A 16662-nucleotide genomic window follows, 5' to 3' on the forward strand; every position below is an offset into this window, starting at 1 on the left:
GCAGGACTGTACTACAGTATATGGGCACAGTCCTACTTCTGTAAGCTACGGACTCCTCTTCAGCACTCTCTTTTTGTTGTCAGTATTTACTTTTTTCCTAACACCCTGCTTCCATTTCACTTAGTTGGTGGGTGTTTTTGCAAACCTTTATTTGTACTGTTAGTCACAATTAGGCCACACGGTGGCCGAGTGGTTAGCATGTTGGCCACATAGTCTGGAGATCGGGAAGACCTGGGTTCGATTCTGTGTGGAGTTTGCATGTTCTCCCCGTGTGTGGGGGGGTTTTCTGGGTACTCCGGTTTCCTCCCACATTCCAAAAACATGCATGTTAGCTTCATTGGAGACTCTAAATTGTCCATAGGTATGAATGTGAGTGTTTGTCTATATGTGCCCTGCCATTGGCTGGACACCAGTCCAGGGTGTACCCCACCTGTCGCCCCAAGTCAGCTGAGATAGGCTCCAGGATGCCCCCGTGACCATAATTAGCATAAGCGGCACAGGAAATGGATGGATAGTCACAATTATATTTTGCTTGAGGAGAATATTTGAGTGATGGACAGTTTACCTTACCAATGTGTGCTTGTACACTGTTTTTTATACACTGAGGTCCGTTTTGTGTTAAAAAAAAAACAGAACGATTAATAAACAAAGAATTGCACAAAGCAAACATATTCATTCTCATGTTGAAAGGTGTGTTATTTTTTTAAATGATCTGTCACAGGTACATTTATTATAGATAAAAATGTATTTCCATCTGTGATTGTGATTAATTACAAGTTAACTACAAACGAACTCTATCGCGGCTAAATGTTTTAATCGACTGACATCTTTGGCGTGAATGCCGTTAGATAGTGCCGGTGTACCTGATGCTGTGCAGGGTGATCCAGTCGTGTCAGGAAGCAGGTGCCATGTGCGTGCATGCTTGTCCCCCCCTCGTGCTGACACCGCGCATTTACCCGTCCTGCAGGAGGGCAGTGGAGACCATGCTTTGTCATTGAGGAGCTCAGCAGCAGCAACATTCTCACACTCCTGCACGTCCGACGCTCGGGTTGCTGCATCCCGATGTTGTCTGATGCTGGATCTGCACGTTTTCTACCTCCAGCCTCCTTCGCACACCGCGGAGCTTTATTATTGACGCATCTCCAATGTTTGGACCTGGGTGGTGTTGGAAAGAGAGGCACGTCCGAAGTGTTAAGCGGTCCCGCGCGGGCGCCGTGTCTGTTGGCACCCCAAATGCATGATGGCCATCTGATTCATCCGCACCGTGCTCCCCTTCTCCGCTAAAATGGAAAGGTTCCAGTCTTCCATGCGTAAGCGGCTTTACAGCTTGCCGCAAAACATTGGCCAAAAAGCCTTCGTGGTGGACGAGGGGGACAACGGCGACAAGGACACGAAGAGGAAAAGTATTCTGCTGAGACATTTGTCCTCTCTGTCTCCCGCAAACAGTTGCAGGAGCATCGAGGGCGCCAGCAGGGACGACAGGGATGCCGCCGGGAAGACCAACTTGAACGGCGACTGTCGACGCTTCAAGAGCAGCATCTCCTCCATCAGCGGACGTCATCCGCCGGGGTCAGATCCGGCGGAGCAGCGCTGCCTCATCCCGGAGGCGGACGCCGGTGTCTGTGAGAGTTCCCCCGGTGAGCGCGGCCCGGCAGCGGTGGGTCGCAGTGACGCAGCCGGCCACGCGTCCGTGTTTGACCAGTCGAATTTCATCAAGTTGGAAGGGACCGAGCAAATCATCCCCGAGGATGAGCGGCTGTATCAAGCTGGCTTCATGCACCGGCAATTTGGGGCGATGCTCCAGCCGGGAGTCAACAAGTTCTCTCTGCGGATGTTGGGGAGTGAGAGGGCCGTGGAGCATGAGCGGGAACGAGTCAAGTCTGCTGGTTTCTGGATTATTCATCCGTACAGCGATTTTAGGTAACGTCTCCAAACTACTGTATTCCTCACAGCATGAGGTACATGCCACGACGTCATTGCTGTAGTTTTATTGGAGAGTGGTCTGAAGTTAACTACTGTACGCTAATAAATAACACCTGTCATAGCTCAAGAAGGCAATCGGAATAAAAGAAACAACCTGCTGACAGTGCATTATCTTTGCAGAGGCCAATTCCACTCCTGGGATTGTGCAGGTGTACTTAATGCATTCAGCCGTGTGAGCTAATGCAGGGCATAAACTGATTGTGCCACAATAATCCACTGGCGAGATAAATGGCGTAATTTCTGAAAGTGATCCTCCACTGTACTGTAAAGGCCACTATCACAGGGAATCGTTTCATGCCTGCTAAATGGGCTGATTAGCATGCAAAACATTTCATAGCACAACAATTGCATGAAATCAGCCCTGCTGATCTGCATGGAAATTTAGCTGGCAATTTTGTGGATAATGAAGCGTTTGCTCGAACCACGCTTTTACTTGATATGTTTTCCAGCTTTCTGCACTTCAGCGTCGTCCTTTCACATCCAACCTGGAGGCTCAGTCATACTTGTACACCAATGTGTGTCATCGCTGGTTTGTTTCCACTCATCTGAATTACACTTTTTGTCATTTAGTGAGGTTGAAGGATTAGATTAGAGGCAATGCAGCAGAGGGGCTTGGAAATGGGGTAATCAAAAAAGGGTAACATGACCATTGAAGATATTAGAAGCACACATCAGGGGGGATTATTACAGCACAATTAGTCTAATGGAGGAGAGATGTTGTGGATGGGGAGGGGGGCCGTCACAACACGCTGACATAGAAGGGCAGAGGAGAGATTGGAATGGAATCAAGATACCCAGCTGTTTGCTCCATGCTGTGCGCGAGATGTCATGGCATCACGCTAGCGCTTTAGGCCGCGCAGGGGCTCTTTAAGTGTTCGACGGTGCCTCCCCCCACCTGAACCACAGCAAAGAGCACTCAAGTGTGTTTACATTTAGAGTCTAACTGTTCGAGCTACTGTTGTTGCTGTCCTGCTCTGTCCATTTTAGAATGCAGTCGTCCCGCTCCGCTTTGTGTTTCGAATCGCATTTTTAAAATCATAAATGAATAAATCATGCAGGCCCGTGGTTGAATATGGCCTATTATTAGTAAAAAAAAAATGCATATTTAGGTAAATGTTACATGTTTTTGCCTAAATTAGGCATTTTCAGGTATAAAAATGGCATACAATACAAATATAAGTAGGGATGTCAGATAATATCGGCCCACCCCTATTATCGGCCCGATATTGGCATCAAAATGTGATGTCGATCAACATCGGTGTGAGGATTTTTCCCTATAGTGAAAGCTGATAATAAACACAATGCTGTATTTACAGTAGGCCTATGCGCTCCCGTGTTAACGATGACCTCATCAAACCTCTTAAGAGTGTAAACAACCGTGAGTGTATAGTAGCAAGCTAGCTCGCAACTTGCATCAGTAGTAGGAATGTAACAATTCCCAGAAGTAACACTGTGTGACGCTGTGTGTGCGCGCTCAGTTGGGACAGTCCGTGAACATTTTTGTATCTTTTCGTATCGGATTCATACCGAGTGTTGGACCACATCGACTCATACGAGTGCTTTGAAAGCCAAGTCCGACTTTAAGCCTTTCAATCTCACGGATCGGAGCTTCAGGACAAGATAACAAGTACGTAGGCTATAAATTCACTTTAATATCTATCTGCGGTTGAAATTCCATTCAAATCTGATGGTGCGAAATCTGTTAATTTTGGCCCGGAATGACTGTGCACATGCAATTTACCAATACGAAAACCAATACAGCCAACCAATACACAGTGCGTGGCATACATGAAAATTCTGACACTTTGCTTTCTTCCCTGGACTTTTGGTGCCGATCAAGGGACTGCAATGTTCGATGAAACACACAAGCACCAGACTTATCACCAGAACAACAGACTTTTATGGCAGGTTTGAATGAACAGCGATTTTCCACACCAAGCTAAAACGCAACTCCGAAACCCCGACAACACTTCCTGTCCGCCCACCACTCAGCTCCATCAACACACACAAGCACAAGTCTTATTTAGGTCTTATGTGGCTTATTTACTCTTATCATGTCCACTATATTGGGTAATAGGTGTGTAAAGGTGATTATAGGATTGCTATTTCATGTGTAGAGGGCTCTCATAATATTAAAAACCAGATTTAGAAGGTGCTTTCTATGCTCTAACTATGTAAATATTCCATTTATAAATAAGGAATCCTACTTTGTGGAAATTCACTTGTCATGGTCTGGTCCGGAACCAATTAACGGCGATAAACGCAAGACTACTGTGACCCTATTTTCCCACATTCATGCTTAAATTGTGCGATTCCATTGATAGATAGAGCTTTGGGGTTTGTGTCGTAGGAAATGTGCGATGTAATCTCACGTTTAAAGGAAAAGTGCACTTTTTTGGGGGTAATTTTGCCCATCATCCACAACCCTTACGTGAAACATGAACACATTTATTTCTCGTTTCTGTGCATTCTAAAATGAGAAAGCGAGTTAGCATGAGCCAGCTAACATTGCACGTCATGGGACGTACCTATTCCGACTATGAAGCCCTCTAAAAAGAACCTCAAACAAGGTTTTATGGTTTTCGCTACTTCTGTCAACAACAGCAGCATAGAAACGGCGACGACACTTCCATCGTTCGCTCTCATCGGGATGGCCGTGTCTTCCAGCACATGACTTGTGCTCCAGTCCTCAGGTACAAAATGCTGACAGCAATTTAGCGAAACTGAGAGCCAGTAGTATCCACTCTTGCGTCTGTCCCGTTGCAGTGGCCTGAGGCTTTGTGTGTGATGCTGAGACGGGCGAGCCGTCGTGTTACAGTTTTTCCAGTTAGCTGCTAGCTGTTAGCAACAATAATGTCGCCGTAGCTTAGTTAATATACAGGTCACTTATGGAAATGGAACACTGTTGCCGTTTTTGTGAGGATTTTTTGTTAGGGCTTTAGCATCAAAATAGGTACCACCCATGATGAGCATTGTCAGCTGGCTTATGCTAACTTGTTTTCTCTCATTAGAACGCACAGAAAAGGGAAAGAAATACAGTATGTGTTTGTATTTGTACTTTATTTATCCCACAGCAGGGAAATTCACTTGTTACAGCAGCAAGCAAGATACGCAAGTAAAGAATACATAGTGACTACAACATGGTTCAGGTGGTGCAGGTGTTGTAGAGCCTGACAGCGGTCGGTATGAAGGACCTGCGGAACCTGTGTTCATGGTTCTCATAAGATTGTGAAGGCTGGGCAACACTTTTCCTTTAAAGTGCTCATGACACCAAAACACATGTTAATGTTGTTATTTTTGTTGTGAAAAATAACACTGAAAGGCATATATCCTGTGTTACACGTGCACGCCAATGTTTATGAAACATACACCATTTTTCACTATATTCATCATTCCTCCCGGGACCGGAGGAGGCGGAGGAACAAGAGACGTTTGCCCCCCCGAGGCTGCCCACTCCAATGCCACCCCGTTGTTTTGGTCCAGTTCGAGCTGCAACAATTAGCCAATGAATTAATGATGAATCACTTATCCAATTAATGGGCAACTATTTCGGTCATGGGTTCATATCCTGGTTTCAGCCTCTCAAATGTGACTATTTTTGAATTTCCTTAGTCGTCCATGAAAGCAGACGTACCATCTTTTGGTACCATCTTTCAGACGCCTCTTTCTGACCACTGCAGAGATGCGGGTGGAGAGCGTGCCTCAGGTCATTCCCATGCAAAGTGTGAGATTTATCCGCTTGTGCTCGTGCTTGGGAAAATGCGTACATTTATGCGCAACTCTCAAAACCTAGCGGTAGAACACCGAAACTACAAATAGCTGTGCCTGTCCAGACCATTTTTCATTGGTTTTAATAATACGAGTACATCATATCAAAAGGAATAAAGTTGAATTTCTATTTAACGTTGTAATTGGAGTGTCAAGAGCTTTTAAGTAAAATTGCAGATGCAATTGTAATAGCTTTTTTAATGAAAGCCATTTTTATGACACCCTTATTTTGTTACCACCATTAGACAGGATGTGCCCTGCTCTTATTTTGAAAGCCGGAAGTGTGATGAAAATGTGTTTTGACCGTGGCTAAGTGAGATAGCTATCGAGTGGCTTTTGAAGCCGTGGCTGTCGTCCCTATTTCCCACAGAACTTGCACGAAGTCAGCAGCCAACGTAAAATGCTGGGCTACGTGAACAAGCACTAAAGCACAGCCTGAGTGGCCCACACACACAGCCGCATTAGCATGCTCCGCTAAACCGGGCTAACCCAGCTAGCATATACCGGCTATTTCTGTACATTTTTCGTCTATATTTCCGGATGCTGCCTCGGGATGTTTAGTTCAGGAGAGGGCCGACTAGTGTTTGTGAGGCACACGCACTGTCCGCTGGGTAGATATTTGCACACACTCTTCCCCTGCGAGCTCCCCGCGCCATCAGAGCAGTGCGGGCACAGTGAGGGGGAACTACCGCTGTTGCTACGGAGTCGAATGTCCAACTGCCAACGTGAAGGAAAATGACTGACTTTGGGTTTTTCTTGCAGTTCGAGTAATCGATTATCGTGACAGGCCTACTGTTATAATTTTGGTCACAATAATCGTGATATGTTGATATCAGTACATCCCTATTGTAAAGTCAAGGGGAGTTGTTAATAACTGCTAAAGTTCTGAGTTTTAGTACTTAGTCCTTGTTGCCCACATAGAATGGTCGTGTGTTGTTGCGTGTTCACTTTCCTGTTGCGTGTTGATGTTGATTTTTTGCTTCTATTATTCGTTGTTCTCTTTAAAGACTGTCTGTTTGCATGTGACTCTGAGCAAGGGTGAGCAGATACGGCCCAAACTAAAACAAAATGGTAACAGTCTGGAGATGGGAACACCTGGGTTGGATTCTCCCTTGGGCATTTCTGTGTGGAGTTTGCATGTTCTCCCCGTGTGTGTGTGGGGGGGTTTTCTGGGTACTCCGGGTTTCTTCCCACATTCCAAAAACATGCATGTTAGCTTCATTGGAGACTCTAAATGGTCCATAGGTATGAATGTGAGTGTTTGTCTATATGTGCCCTGCCATTGGCTGGACACCAGTCCAGGGTGTACCCCGCCTGTCGGCCCAAGTCAGCTGGGATAGGCTCCAGCATGCCCCCACGACCCTAAAGAGGAGAAGCGTGAAAGAAAATGGATGGGATGGATGGATGGATGGAAGGAAAACGGGGCTGGGTGCAGAGTAAGCTGGGTGGTAGCCGGACGTGGAGACCTTGGCGGTCCGATCTGCGGCTACAGAAGCCAGCTCTTGGGATGTGGAATGTCACCTCTCTGGGGAGGAAGGAGCCTGAGCTGGTGCGTGAGTCCGGCTAAATATAGTCGGGCTCACCACAACGCACAGCAAGGCCTCTGGAAGCAGTCCTCTCCAGAGGGGCTGGACTTTATTCCACTCTGGCGTTGCCAGCAGTGAGAGGCGACGGGCAGGGGTGGCAATTCTTGTTACACCCCGGCTCGTGGCCTATATGTTGGACTGTAACCTGGCGAACGAGAGGGTAGTCCAGGTGCCAAGTGCACCTGGACACCCTGCTCTGCATTTCGATGATTGACTTTGTGGTCGTGTCATCGGAAATTAAAAATAAGAAAATGTAAAAATCAGAGGGTATTTAGATTTTAAAATAAAATCAAAAACGGATTAATTGATTTGGATAATTGATTAATCATTGATTCATAGATACATTTTTGTAGCTCTTTATGATATTGTAAGTTTTGTGTCTCCAATTTGAGCCCAGCCTTGTTTACACTGTATAGCTTGTCAATTATTAGATCTCATTGTTTTGCAGATGATCTGCAAATCTATCGGCCTTTGACATCAGGTACAGACTACTGTTCTGCTCTATTGAACCGTCTTAAGGATAATAAACAGTGGATGTCTTTCAACTTCCTTCAGCTTAATGAGAAAAAAAACACAAATTCTTATTTTGGCAATCCAGCTCCTTTAGATGGTGTGGACAGTGCACTTGGTCCATGATCTTCATACTGTCAAGCACATGGAAGAAACCTTGATGTGCTTTTAGATGGTTCTTTTAAACTGTCAACAAGTGAGTGCTGTGGTCCAGTCTTGTTTTTTTTTTTTAAAAAAAAACCTTACCTTCCCGCTGACGTCTTTGATCATGTTGTTCATTTATTGATCACTTGGACCGCTTGGACTACTGTCATTTCCCTATGTCGTGGTTTGGATCAGTCATCCTTACATCGTCTCCAGCTGGTTCAAAATGCAGCTGCCCGCCTGTTAACTGGCACCAAGAGAGGGGAACATGTAACCCCAATCCTGGCCTCTTTACACTGGTTACCTGTTAACCCTTTAACACCGGCTAACATGGGCATTGTGTTTATTTTATTGTTTTTCATGGTGTTTTTGAATTGTTTTTCATTATTTTTGTTGTTTTTACTGTTTTATTAGTGCCGTTCATTTGGCGCATTGTTTTTATCTTTCAGTTGTACAATCTATTATCAGGTGTGTTGTGTAGTTTGGTGTTTTATTGGCTACTTTGGGCAGTTAACTGTTGGAAAAGCGCTACATAAATAAATCTGACCTTGACCTCATGTCGAGTAAATGTCCGACTGTGAACGCGTCAGGCGGAGAGGTGTGAGGAGTGAGTAGGACGGCTGCAGTGCGTGTGCGGACAGACATGGCTCAAGAATGGGAAACCGTGTCGCTGTAAACCATGCACCACTTGTACATATTCTGGAAGCATGTTTTTCGTTGGGGTTTTTTTTGCAACTGACTTTTTAAACTACATAAGAAAATCCAAAGACTTATGTTTGTTTGTTGTGAAGAATGCCCAAAACAACAACAACAGACGCTAATATTGCAATATAGGTGCACGTTTTGTCATGTTATTAATACACTGCGTGAGCCCAACTGTGTTCGGAATGTATTTTTATCACAAAACGTCCGTGTGAGCATCCTATTAGCTTGCTAAAGCATGGAAACAGGAACCGGGAGTCCGCTCGGTCGCCCCTCTGTCGTTCCTCACAGTTGCGCCACAAGTCTGAAAAATGTTAACTCCAAACGCATTTTTATAGTTTTACAATTACGATCGTCCCTCGCTACATTGCGGCTCCCTCACTTTAGCACCTTTTTTGGAAAATGAATGAATGAAAAAATTATTGCTGTTTTGTGGTTGACTACGGTCTATTATTAGTCAAAAATATCCAAATATAAGTTGTATGTAGTATTCTGGCCACTAGGCATCAGGAGTGACACAAAACAGTGTTGAGACATGAAGATATATTACATTACCTTCACGCTGCATGGAGTCAGCTATGGGCTGCCCGACATGATAGAGTGAAAAAAAAGTTCTCCTCCGATTCCATGTGGAAGTGGTAATTTTCGGCTCCTTATTTTGTCTTTCTTTCCCGCTCCGTTTGAAACCCTTCTATAAATAAATAAATACATTGGAGGCTAGTTAGCTGGCTAGCATACTATGCAGCCATGGCCGTCTCTTGTGTCCCTGCAGGCAACCCGTAGCCTGCAGATTAGACCACGATGTGGTGCAAACAAAGAATAGACTATGGGGTTGTTCTATCACGTCTACAGCGCTTTAATAATGGTAACCATGTATTTACAAAGTCATCAACAAGTTCTCTGTGTTCTAACTACGAAAATATTCCATTTATTAATGTTGAATCCTAAATTCACTTGCCACGGTCAGGTCTGGAACGACTTAACCGTGATAAACGAGGGACGACTGTATAGTTTTACATGTATAAACTAATTCTAAATGCATAAAAATGATGAATGAAAGGGATAATGTGCATTTAAGGTTACTTTTACCTTCACTGAAGACATGACCGTTCCCAAAGACACGATATGGCAGCGAGATCAGCACACACGCCACCTTTGTGTTTGGTCATGAGTTATGTCTTGAATTCCATGGTGTTTCTCACCAACGTTAACCAACTTGCAACTTTCTCCATTTTGCATTATTGAGTGAGAAAGGCCGTTGAAATGAAGGTGGTGTCCGTGATGATCTTGCTGCCACATGGTGTCTTTGGCAGGAATCACGTCTTCAGTGAATGTAAAAGGATCCTTAAATGTTCACATATCCTTTTGGTTCAGCATTTGCATGCATTTACAATTGTTTTATGCATGTAAATCTACAATTGTAAAACTGTAATGCACTCTGAAAGTAACTTGACTTCATGGTGTGAGTGGCTGCTACAGCAGCAGGCGCTGGCTGGTTAATATGATGGCGGACCTGAGCCGCGGTACAGGTGTGTGTTAAGCCACTGAACTGCATGCAGGCAGACAGCTGCGCTCTGGCAGAAAGAGATAAGTATCTCCAGTACAAATGTCATCCCTTTTTCAGCTGTCCTGATTGATCTAAGCTCCTTTCACCATTTTAAGCCTTTTTGTGTTCACTTTGCTTATAACTCCTCTCTCTTTGTGCTCTCGTGCTCTTTAACCGTGTTGCACTCTGACCCAAATCGTGCAAGATTCCTCTCCAGTGAGGTCCAAAGTCCCCCAAACAAGTGCGAGCTTTATTTTTTATGCAAGCACCAGATTACACTAGCAAGTTGCCCGATGCTGGTGGGGCGAATGCTGCGTGCACAGTCAGCCAATGAGCAAACAGGAGGGTCTGCAGAGGACGGCGGTAATGCACTGTCCTCTGCACACTTTTTTTTTTTTTGGTCCAGCTGTTCTGATGTTCTGCAGCACAATGACGTGTGCAGAGCTGTAATGCTAACTACTCAACATCTGGCTGATGGGAGCTGACTTCTGGAGATGACATGGATTCCCAGGAGATAACGGTGGATTTAGCCAGAGAGGGGATGAGCAATTAGGACCGCTGTGTCAGCACAGAGACGACGGGCGGATGAAGAGAGCAATGGTAATGCTTTGTTTGACAGACAACAGAGAAATACAGCAAATACAAATACAATACAGCTTGATCCCACTGGGTCCCTTTTTGTGAGGCATCCTCTAGTTAGGCTTTGGCGGAATCTTTTAGTCGTACCAGCCTCGCACGCTAATTGACTGAACAATATGAGATATACAGTGGTGTGGAAAAGAGTTTGCCCTTTTCCCGATTTCTTATTTTTTGCATGTTTGTCACACTTAAATGTTTCACATCGTCAAAAATGTAAAGACTGGTCAATGACAACACAAATGAACACAAAATGCAGCATGGCCCTGTGTGAAAAAGTGATTGCCCACCCTGTTAAATCATGACTTAACTGAGATGAATTGACATCTATCAGTGTGGAAAAGGTTATAAATCCATTTCTAAAGCTTTGGGACTCCAGCCAACCACAGTGAGAGCCATTATCCACAAATGGCCAAAACATGGAACAGTGGTGAACCTTCCCAGGAGTGGCGGGCCAACCAAAATTAATCCAAGAGCGCAGTGACAACTCATCCGAGAGGTCACAAAAGACCCCACAACAACATCCAAAGAACTGCAGGCCTCACTTGCCTCAGTTCAGGTCAGTGTTCATGACTCCACCGTAAGAAAGACAACAGCCTGCATGGCAGAGTTCCAAGACCAAAACCACTGCTGAACAAAAACAACATTAAGGCTCGTCTCAATTTCGTCAGAAAACATCTTGATGATTCCTAAGACCTTTGGGAAAATACCCTGTGGTCTGACAAGACAAAAGTTGCCTTTTTTTACATCTGGCGTAAAAGTAACACCGCGTTTTAGAAAAAGAACATCATAGCAACATTGAAATGTGGTGGTGGTAGTGTGATGGTCTGGGGGTGTTTTGCTGCTTCAGGACAATCAATTCTCCTTTCCCCTTCCTGACCGAGCTGCACCATAGATGCCACAGAATGAACAATTTGTTCGCTCAGCCCGTATATTCCACTGACTCTCGGCTGCTCAACGGAGACTCGAGTTTTACTCACTCTCGGGTGTGACTTGTTGCGCATGTGTGAGTGTCTGTGCACTTGAGCGATTCGAGTACCCGATTCACTTCAGTCGCTGACTCGTAAAAGGAATCGAGTAATTAGAAACATACAAGCTCTTTGTAACGGTGGCCGTCTGTACTCTCCAAACGCAGACATGATCCAAAACAACAAAAACACCCAAACGCCATAAAACAAATGTATAAGGAAAATGCTTGAGATAAACTCTGCAGGATGGCAAACAAAGGCAAAACAAAATTGATAATCAAACGATTAAAAAAATAACTGCTTGATAATTCTAATCATGAGTATCGTGTGGAAATGAATAACAATTATCCCTTAACACTCACAATTATGAGTGCGCCTGAATGCCTCACGGTGCAAGGAGAACGGAGCAGATAGGACACTGAGCATGAAGTGGTTCATTGCTCTGTGTGCATTATAGAAACAAATAAGTATGTTTGATGATGAGGTTTAATTTGGAGCCTGTGTTCAGCAGGTTACTGAGACCAAAACCCACAGCTCTTAGTCTTGCAAATGAGGTGGAGCCAGGGCCGAGCCAGAACAATAGATGCTAACAAGCCAGTATCAGAGTCGTTCATACCCAACTACAGGGAGCTACACTCCCCTTTTATCGGAGGTGCTAATGGCAGGACAGGATTAGACCACAACTCCGCCCAGGCTTAGTGTAACGAACCAATAGGAGGAGGGTGTTGGCACACCAATTCCGCCCACTCTTACTGTATTTAAGGCCTAGGCTACCAGCACTTGTTAGTTCGCTGACGAAGCTCTTCGGATGAGGAGCGAAACGTCCGACACCTTCTTCACAGAAGTACAGATGACGTCTCAAGAAGCCTTTCCCTCGATAAGTTTGATGATGGTGTTCCATTCCCTGCACGCCACCGTAAGTGGGGATTCCCCCGAAAATGAGGCTTAATCACTGGTTGTTTGTATTTTTGGACTTCAGATTCTGTTTTATCATGATTGCTAACTTTCAATTTGGCCGGCAGTGGCACAGGAGGTAGAGCAGAAACCGGAAGGTTGGCGGCTTGATCCTCGCTCCAGCAGTGTGTGAATGAATAATGGGTTCACTTCATTGTGAAGAACTTTGGGTACCCTGAAAAGCAGGATAAAAAATCCAATTTATTCCTATTATTAATAACAATTTGGTATTAAATAAATTTGCATACTTAAACCACAGTGGACAAAAAAGTGAAGCTCATCTTTTTGGCAAGAGCACATCGTTTACTTTGGATTGTGCTTTCACGTCTTTCCATTTCCAACTATTGCCGCCGTAAAACCTGGAAGACATGTACAGGCAATATTTAAAGTGACACTTCAGCAGGCTTTGTTTACGATCATACACGTTTTTGCACTTGTACGACTTGTTGTACGCAATGTTAAAAGCTGTGAACAGCAAAATGGTTGTGAGACATCGCCGTGACAAACTCGCAGAGGAGGATTACCTCAAAGTCATCACTACCGGAAGTCTCATAACCTTTGTGTGTCACGTTAAAAGTGTATTTTCTTGTGATTTGATGATTTCAGGACTTCGGACTAGCTTTTTTTGCTCGGAGCACATCCATCCATCTATCTTCTTTCACTTAACCAGGTCCGGGTCGCAGGGGCAGCAGTCTCAGTAGGGAAGTCCAGACTTCCCGGTCCCTGGCCACCTCTTCCACTTCCACCAGGAGGACACCAAGGCGTTCCCAGGCCAGCTGTGAGACATAATCCCTCCAGCGTGTCCTCGGTCTGCCCTGGGCCTTCTCCCGGCTGGGCATGTCAGGAACTGCTCCACCCATCGAACTCCTGCGCTAATGCAACCAACAACCTGCATGATAGATGCCATGAATGTATTATGGTTGTTTGTACTCGAACTGTGCTGTATGTGTATCTGTTAGGTTCTACTGGGATCTGACCATGCTGCTTCTGATGGTGGGAAACCTCATCATCATCCCCGTGGGTATCACCTTCTTCAAGGACGAACACACGCCGCCCTGGATCGTCTTCAACGTGGTCTCGGACACCTTCTTCCTAATGGACCTGGTGCTCAATTTTCGCACGGGCATCGTCAAGGAGGACAACACGGAGATCATCCTGGACCCTCAGCAAATCAAGATCAAGTACCTGAAGAGCTGGTTTGTGGTGGATTTCATCTCCTCCATACCTGTGGACTACATCTTTCTCATCGTGGAGACGCGCATCGACTCTGATTTTTACAAGACAGCCCGAGCCCTGAGAATTGTGCGCTTCACCAAAATCCTCAGTTTGCTGCGCCTGCTACGCCTCTCCAGACTCATCCGCTACATCCACCAGTGGGAGGAGGTACAACTGACAAAAATAAAATGTATTTATTAGAGATGTGCAATATCTTTTTTTTCAAACTGAAACCGATAACTTTCTGCTTTTCAAAATGAGACGTAATCCCTCCAGCATCTGCCCCGGGGCCTTCTCCCGGCTGGGCATGCCTGGAACACCAAAATCGACGGGTAAATTAAGAGCTGAGCCGTAAGGCAAAGCTCTTAATTTACCGGTCAATTTACTGATGTTCACCACAATGGTCCCATACAGCGACCGCGTTACTGCAGACCCCTGTCCGCCTGTCCACCTCACGCTCCAACCTTCCCTCACTGGTGAACAAGACCAAGATGGGGCAGGACCTCATTCCCAACCCGGAGGTTGCGATCCACCCTTTTCTGACTGAGAACCATGGCCTCGGATTTGGGGCCGCTGAGTCTCAATCCAGACGCTTTACACCCCAGTAAACACTGAAGGTCACAGCCCCATGTGTTTACTGTGCCAATAAAAACGGAACTTACGGTCCGAATCTCGCAGAAAGTGACATAATGTCGATGACACGATGCCATCGTGAGAAGGAACGTTAGTGTGGTAGTATTTCCCCGGAGGACGGCTCTTTCGTGGGGGAATCTCCTAATTAACACTAAGCTGACCCTTCCTGGACACACATGTCAATTTGGCGGCCTAAAGTAAAACTAAACCGGACAAAATTGGCGAAAAACCTTGGAAACTAAGCTAGCTGGGCTCGCTTAGTTTAGCAGAGTGCGGCTGTGTGTGCGCGCGACTCAGGCTGGATGAGTGTTTACAACGTGGTGTTTTACCGCTTTCAAGTAAGCAAGCGTTAAGCACATCATTCAATTCACAGTTCCACGTGTCCAAAAGGAGTAGAAGAAGCAAAGCTTATGTAATCCTACCCCCCCAACCATTCCACATCTAGTGCCGTACATATTATTCACTTCCTGTATTCCATATGTGATTTTTGTATGCATAAAAGAATATGATGATGTAATTATTTTCACAACTAATATAATAATCAGTATAAATGATTATTATTGCCATTTAAGTGACAGCAAAACAGAGTGTATTTTATTTGGTATGTCACCAACATTGCACACTGTTGCAGCGAATTTCCTCTCTCTGGCCCCCTTTTTTAAACCTGATGTCAAAAATCTTGGGGTCATATTCGACAGTGGATTCAAATTCGACAAACAGATTAGCTCTGTCATGAGGACGAGCTTCTTTCAGCTCCGTCTTCTGGTAAAAAGTGAAGCCTTTTTTAGGTCAGCGGGATCTTGAGAAAGCGATCCATGCTTTCATCAGCACAAGACTGGACTACTGCAACGCACTTTACGTCGGCCTGAGCCAGACCTCAATTTCGCGTCTGCAGCTGGTCCAGAACGCTGCTGCCTGGTTTTTAACAAACACGCCCAGACGTGAGCACATCACCCCGGTGCTGTCATCACTCCACTGGCTTCCGGTTTGTTTTAGAATTGATTTCAAAATTTTAGTATTTGTTTTTAATGCCATTAACGGCCTTGCTCCGTCGTACTTGTCGGAGCTTTTAACTATCCGCAATCACGGCAGAGCCCTGCGTTCCTCGGGACAGCTTCTGTTAGAAGTCCCACGGGCAAAATACAAACAGTGGGGCGAACGCTGTTTGTCCGTCGCTGCTCCCAGACTGTGGAACAAACTGCCCGCTGACATTCGCACCACTACTGAAGTCGGCCTTTTTAAATCGAAATTGAAAACTCATTTTTTTAGACAGGCGTTCAACACCGACTAGGGTGGTCTTGTATTTTATGCATTTTTAGTTCTTGTTGACTCCCATTTGATGTACTTTTAAAGGCTTTTAGCACTCTGCAGCACTGAAGCATTTTCTTCTAGAGTTTTTATTCTGTGTTTACTTTGTGTTCATGTTTTATGCTGTGTTCTTATGTTTCGTCTTATTGTAAAGCACTCTGGGAGTGGGCTATTGGGCTATTGGGCTATTGTAAAGCGCTATATAAATAAACTTTGATTGATAATAATAATAATAGAGACAAACATACCAAAACAAGTTCAAGACTGCAAGCATCAACTGATTGTTTTTGGAATTCGCTCATGTTGGTGCGTTGTTTGCGTTCCTTACTCAATCCCTTAATTGGATTCCACATACGGAAATGCTGTGGCTTTTTAGCGTGGTTCTTGCATATAAGTCTTCCCAGTTTAGTTTTTCCCTAAGATCATATTTCTCCTCTCTTGCAGAGAAATACTTTCGGACATTTTGGGGTAACAAGTTACCGTTAACTTTAGGCATTATTTTAGCAGTTTGAAAATGTACTAAATCAGCATATTTTAATATATGTGATTTTAAAAATAAGGGTTTTGTATGTTCTCTATATGAATTACCCTCAGGGATCTTTTTTGCAGTACATTTAGCCAGTGACAATTGCTTTTACAATTATTACCATATATCTCCACACAATAAGTTAGATTTGGTAATACCAGAGAACAGTAAAGGGTGTGGAGT

General features: G+C 44.8%; 1 protein-coding gene across 2 annotated transcripts in view; it reads left to right on the top strand.

Moving 5' to 3' along the window:
• Nucleotides 1-975: 975 nt before the first annotated feature.
• The window catches only part of LOC129181191 (potassium/sodium hyperpolarization-activated cyclic nucleotide-gated channel 3-like), a 41201-nt gene continuing 25514 nt past the window's right edge, over nt 976-16662 (top strand). The window contains exons 1-2 of one of the 2 annotated variants that reach the window (XM_054776000.1): nt 976-1920; nt 13757-14180. In XM_054776000.1, the coding sequence (XP_054631975.1) occupies nt 1286-1920; nt 13757-14180 (1059 nt within the window). In that variant the 5' untranslated portion in view covers nt 976-1285. Of the gene's footprint in view, nt 1921-10651; nt 10840-13756; nt 14181-16662 lie in introns of those variants that run through there. The other variant, XM_054776001.1, reaches the window with a different exon arrangement.

The sequence above is a fragment of the Dunckerocampus dactyliophorus genome, chromosome 5 (assembly GCF_027744805.1).
Source record: "Dunckerocampus dactyliophorus isolate RoL2022-P2 chromosome 5, RoL_Ddac_1.1, whole genome shotgun sequence".
NCBI lineage: Eukaryota > Metazoa > Chordata > Actinopteri > Syngnathiformes > Syngnathidae > Dunckerocampus > Dunckerocampus dactyliophorus.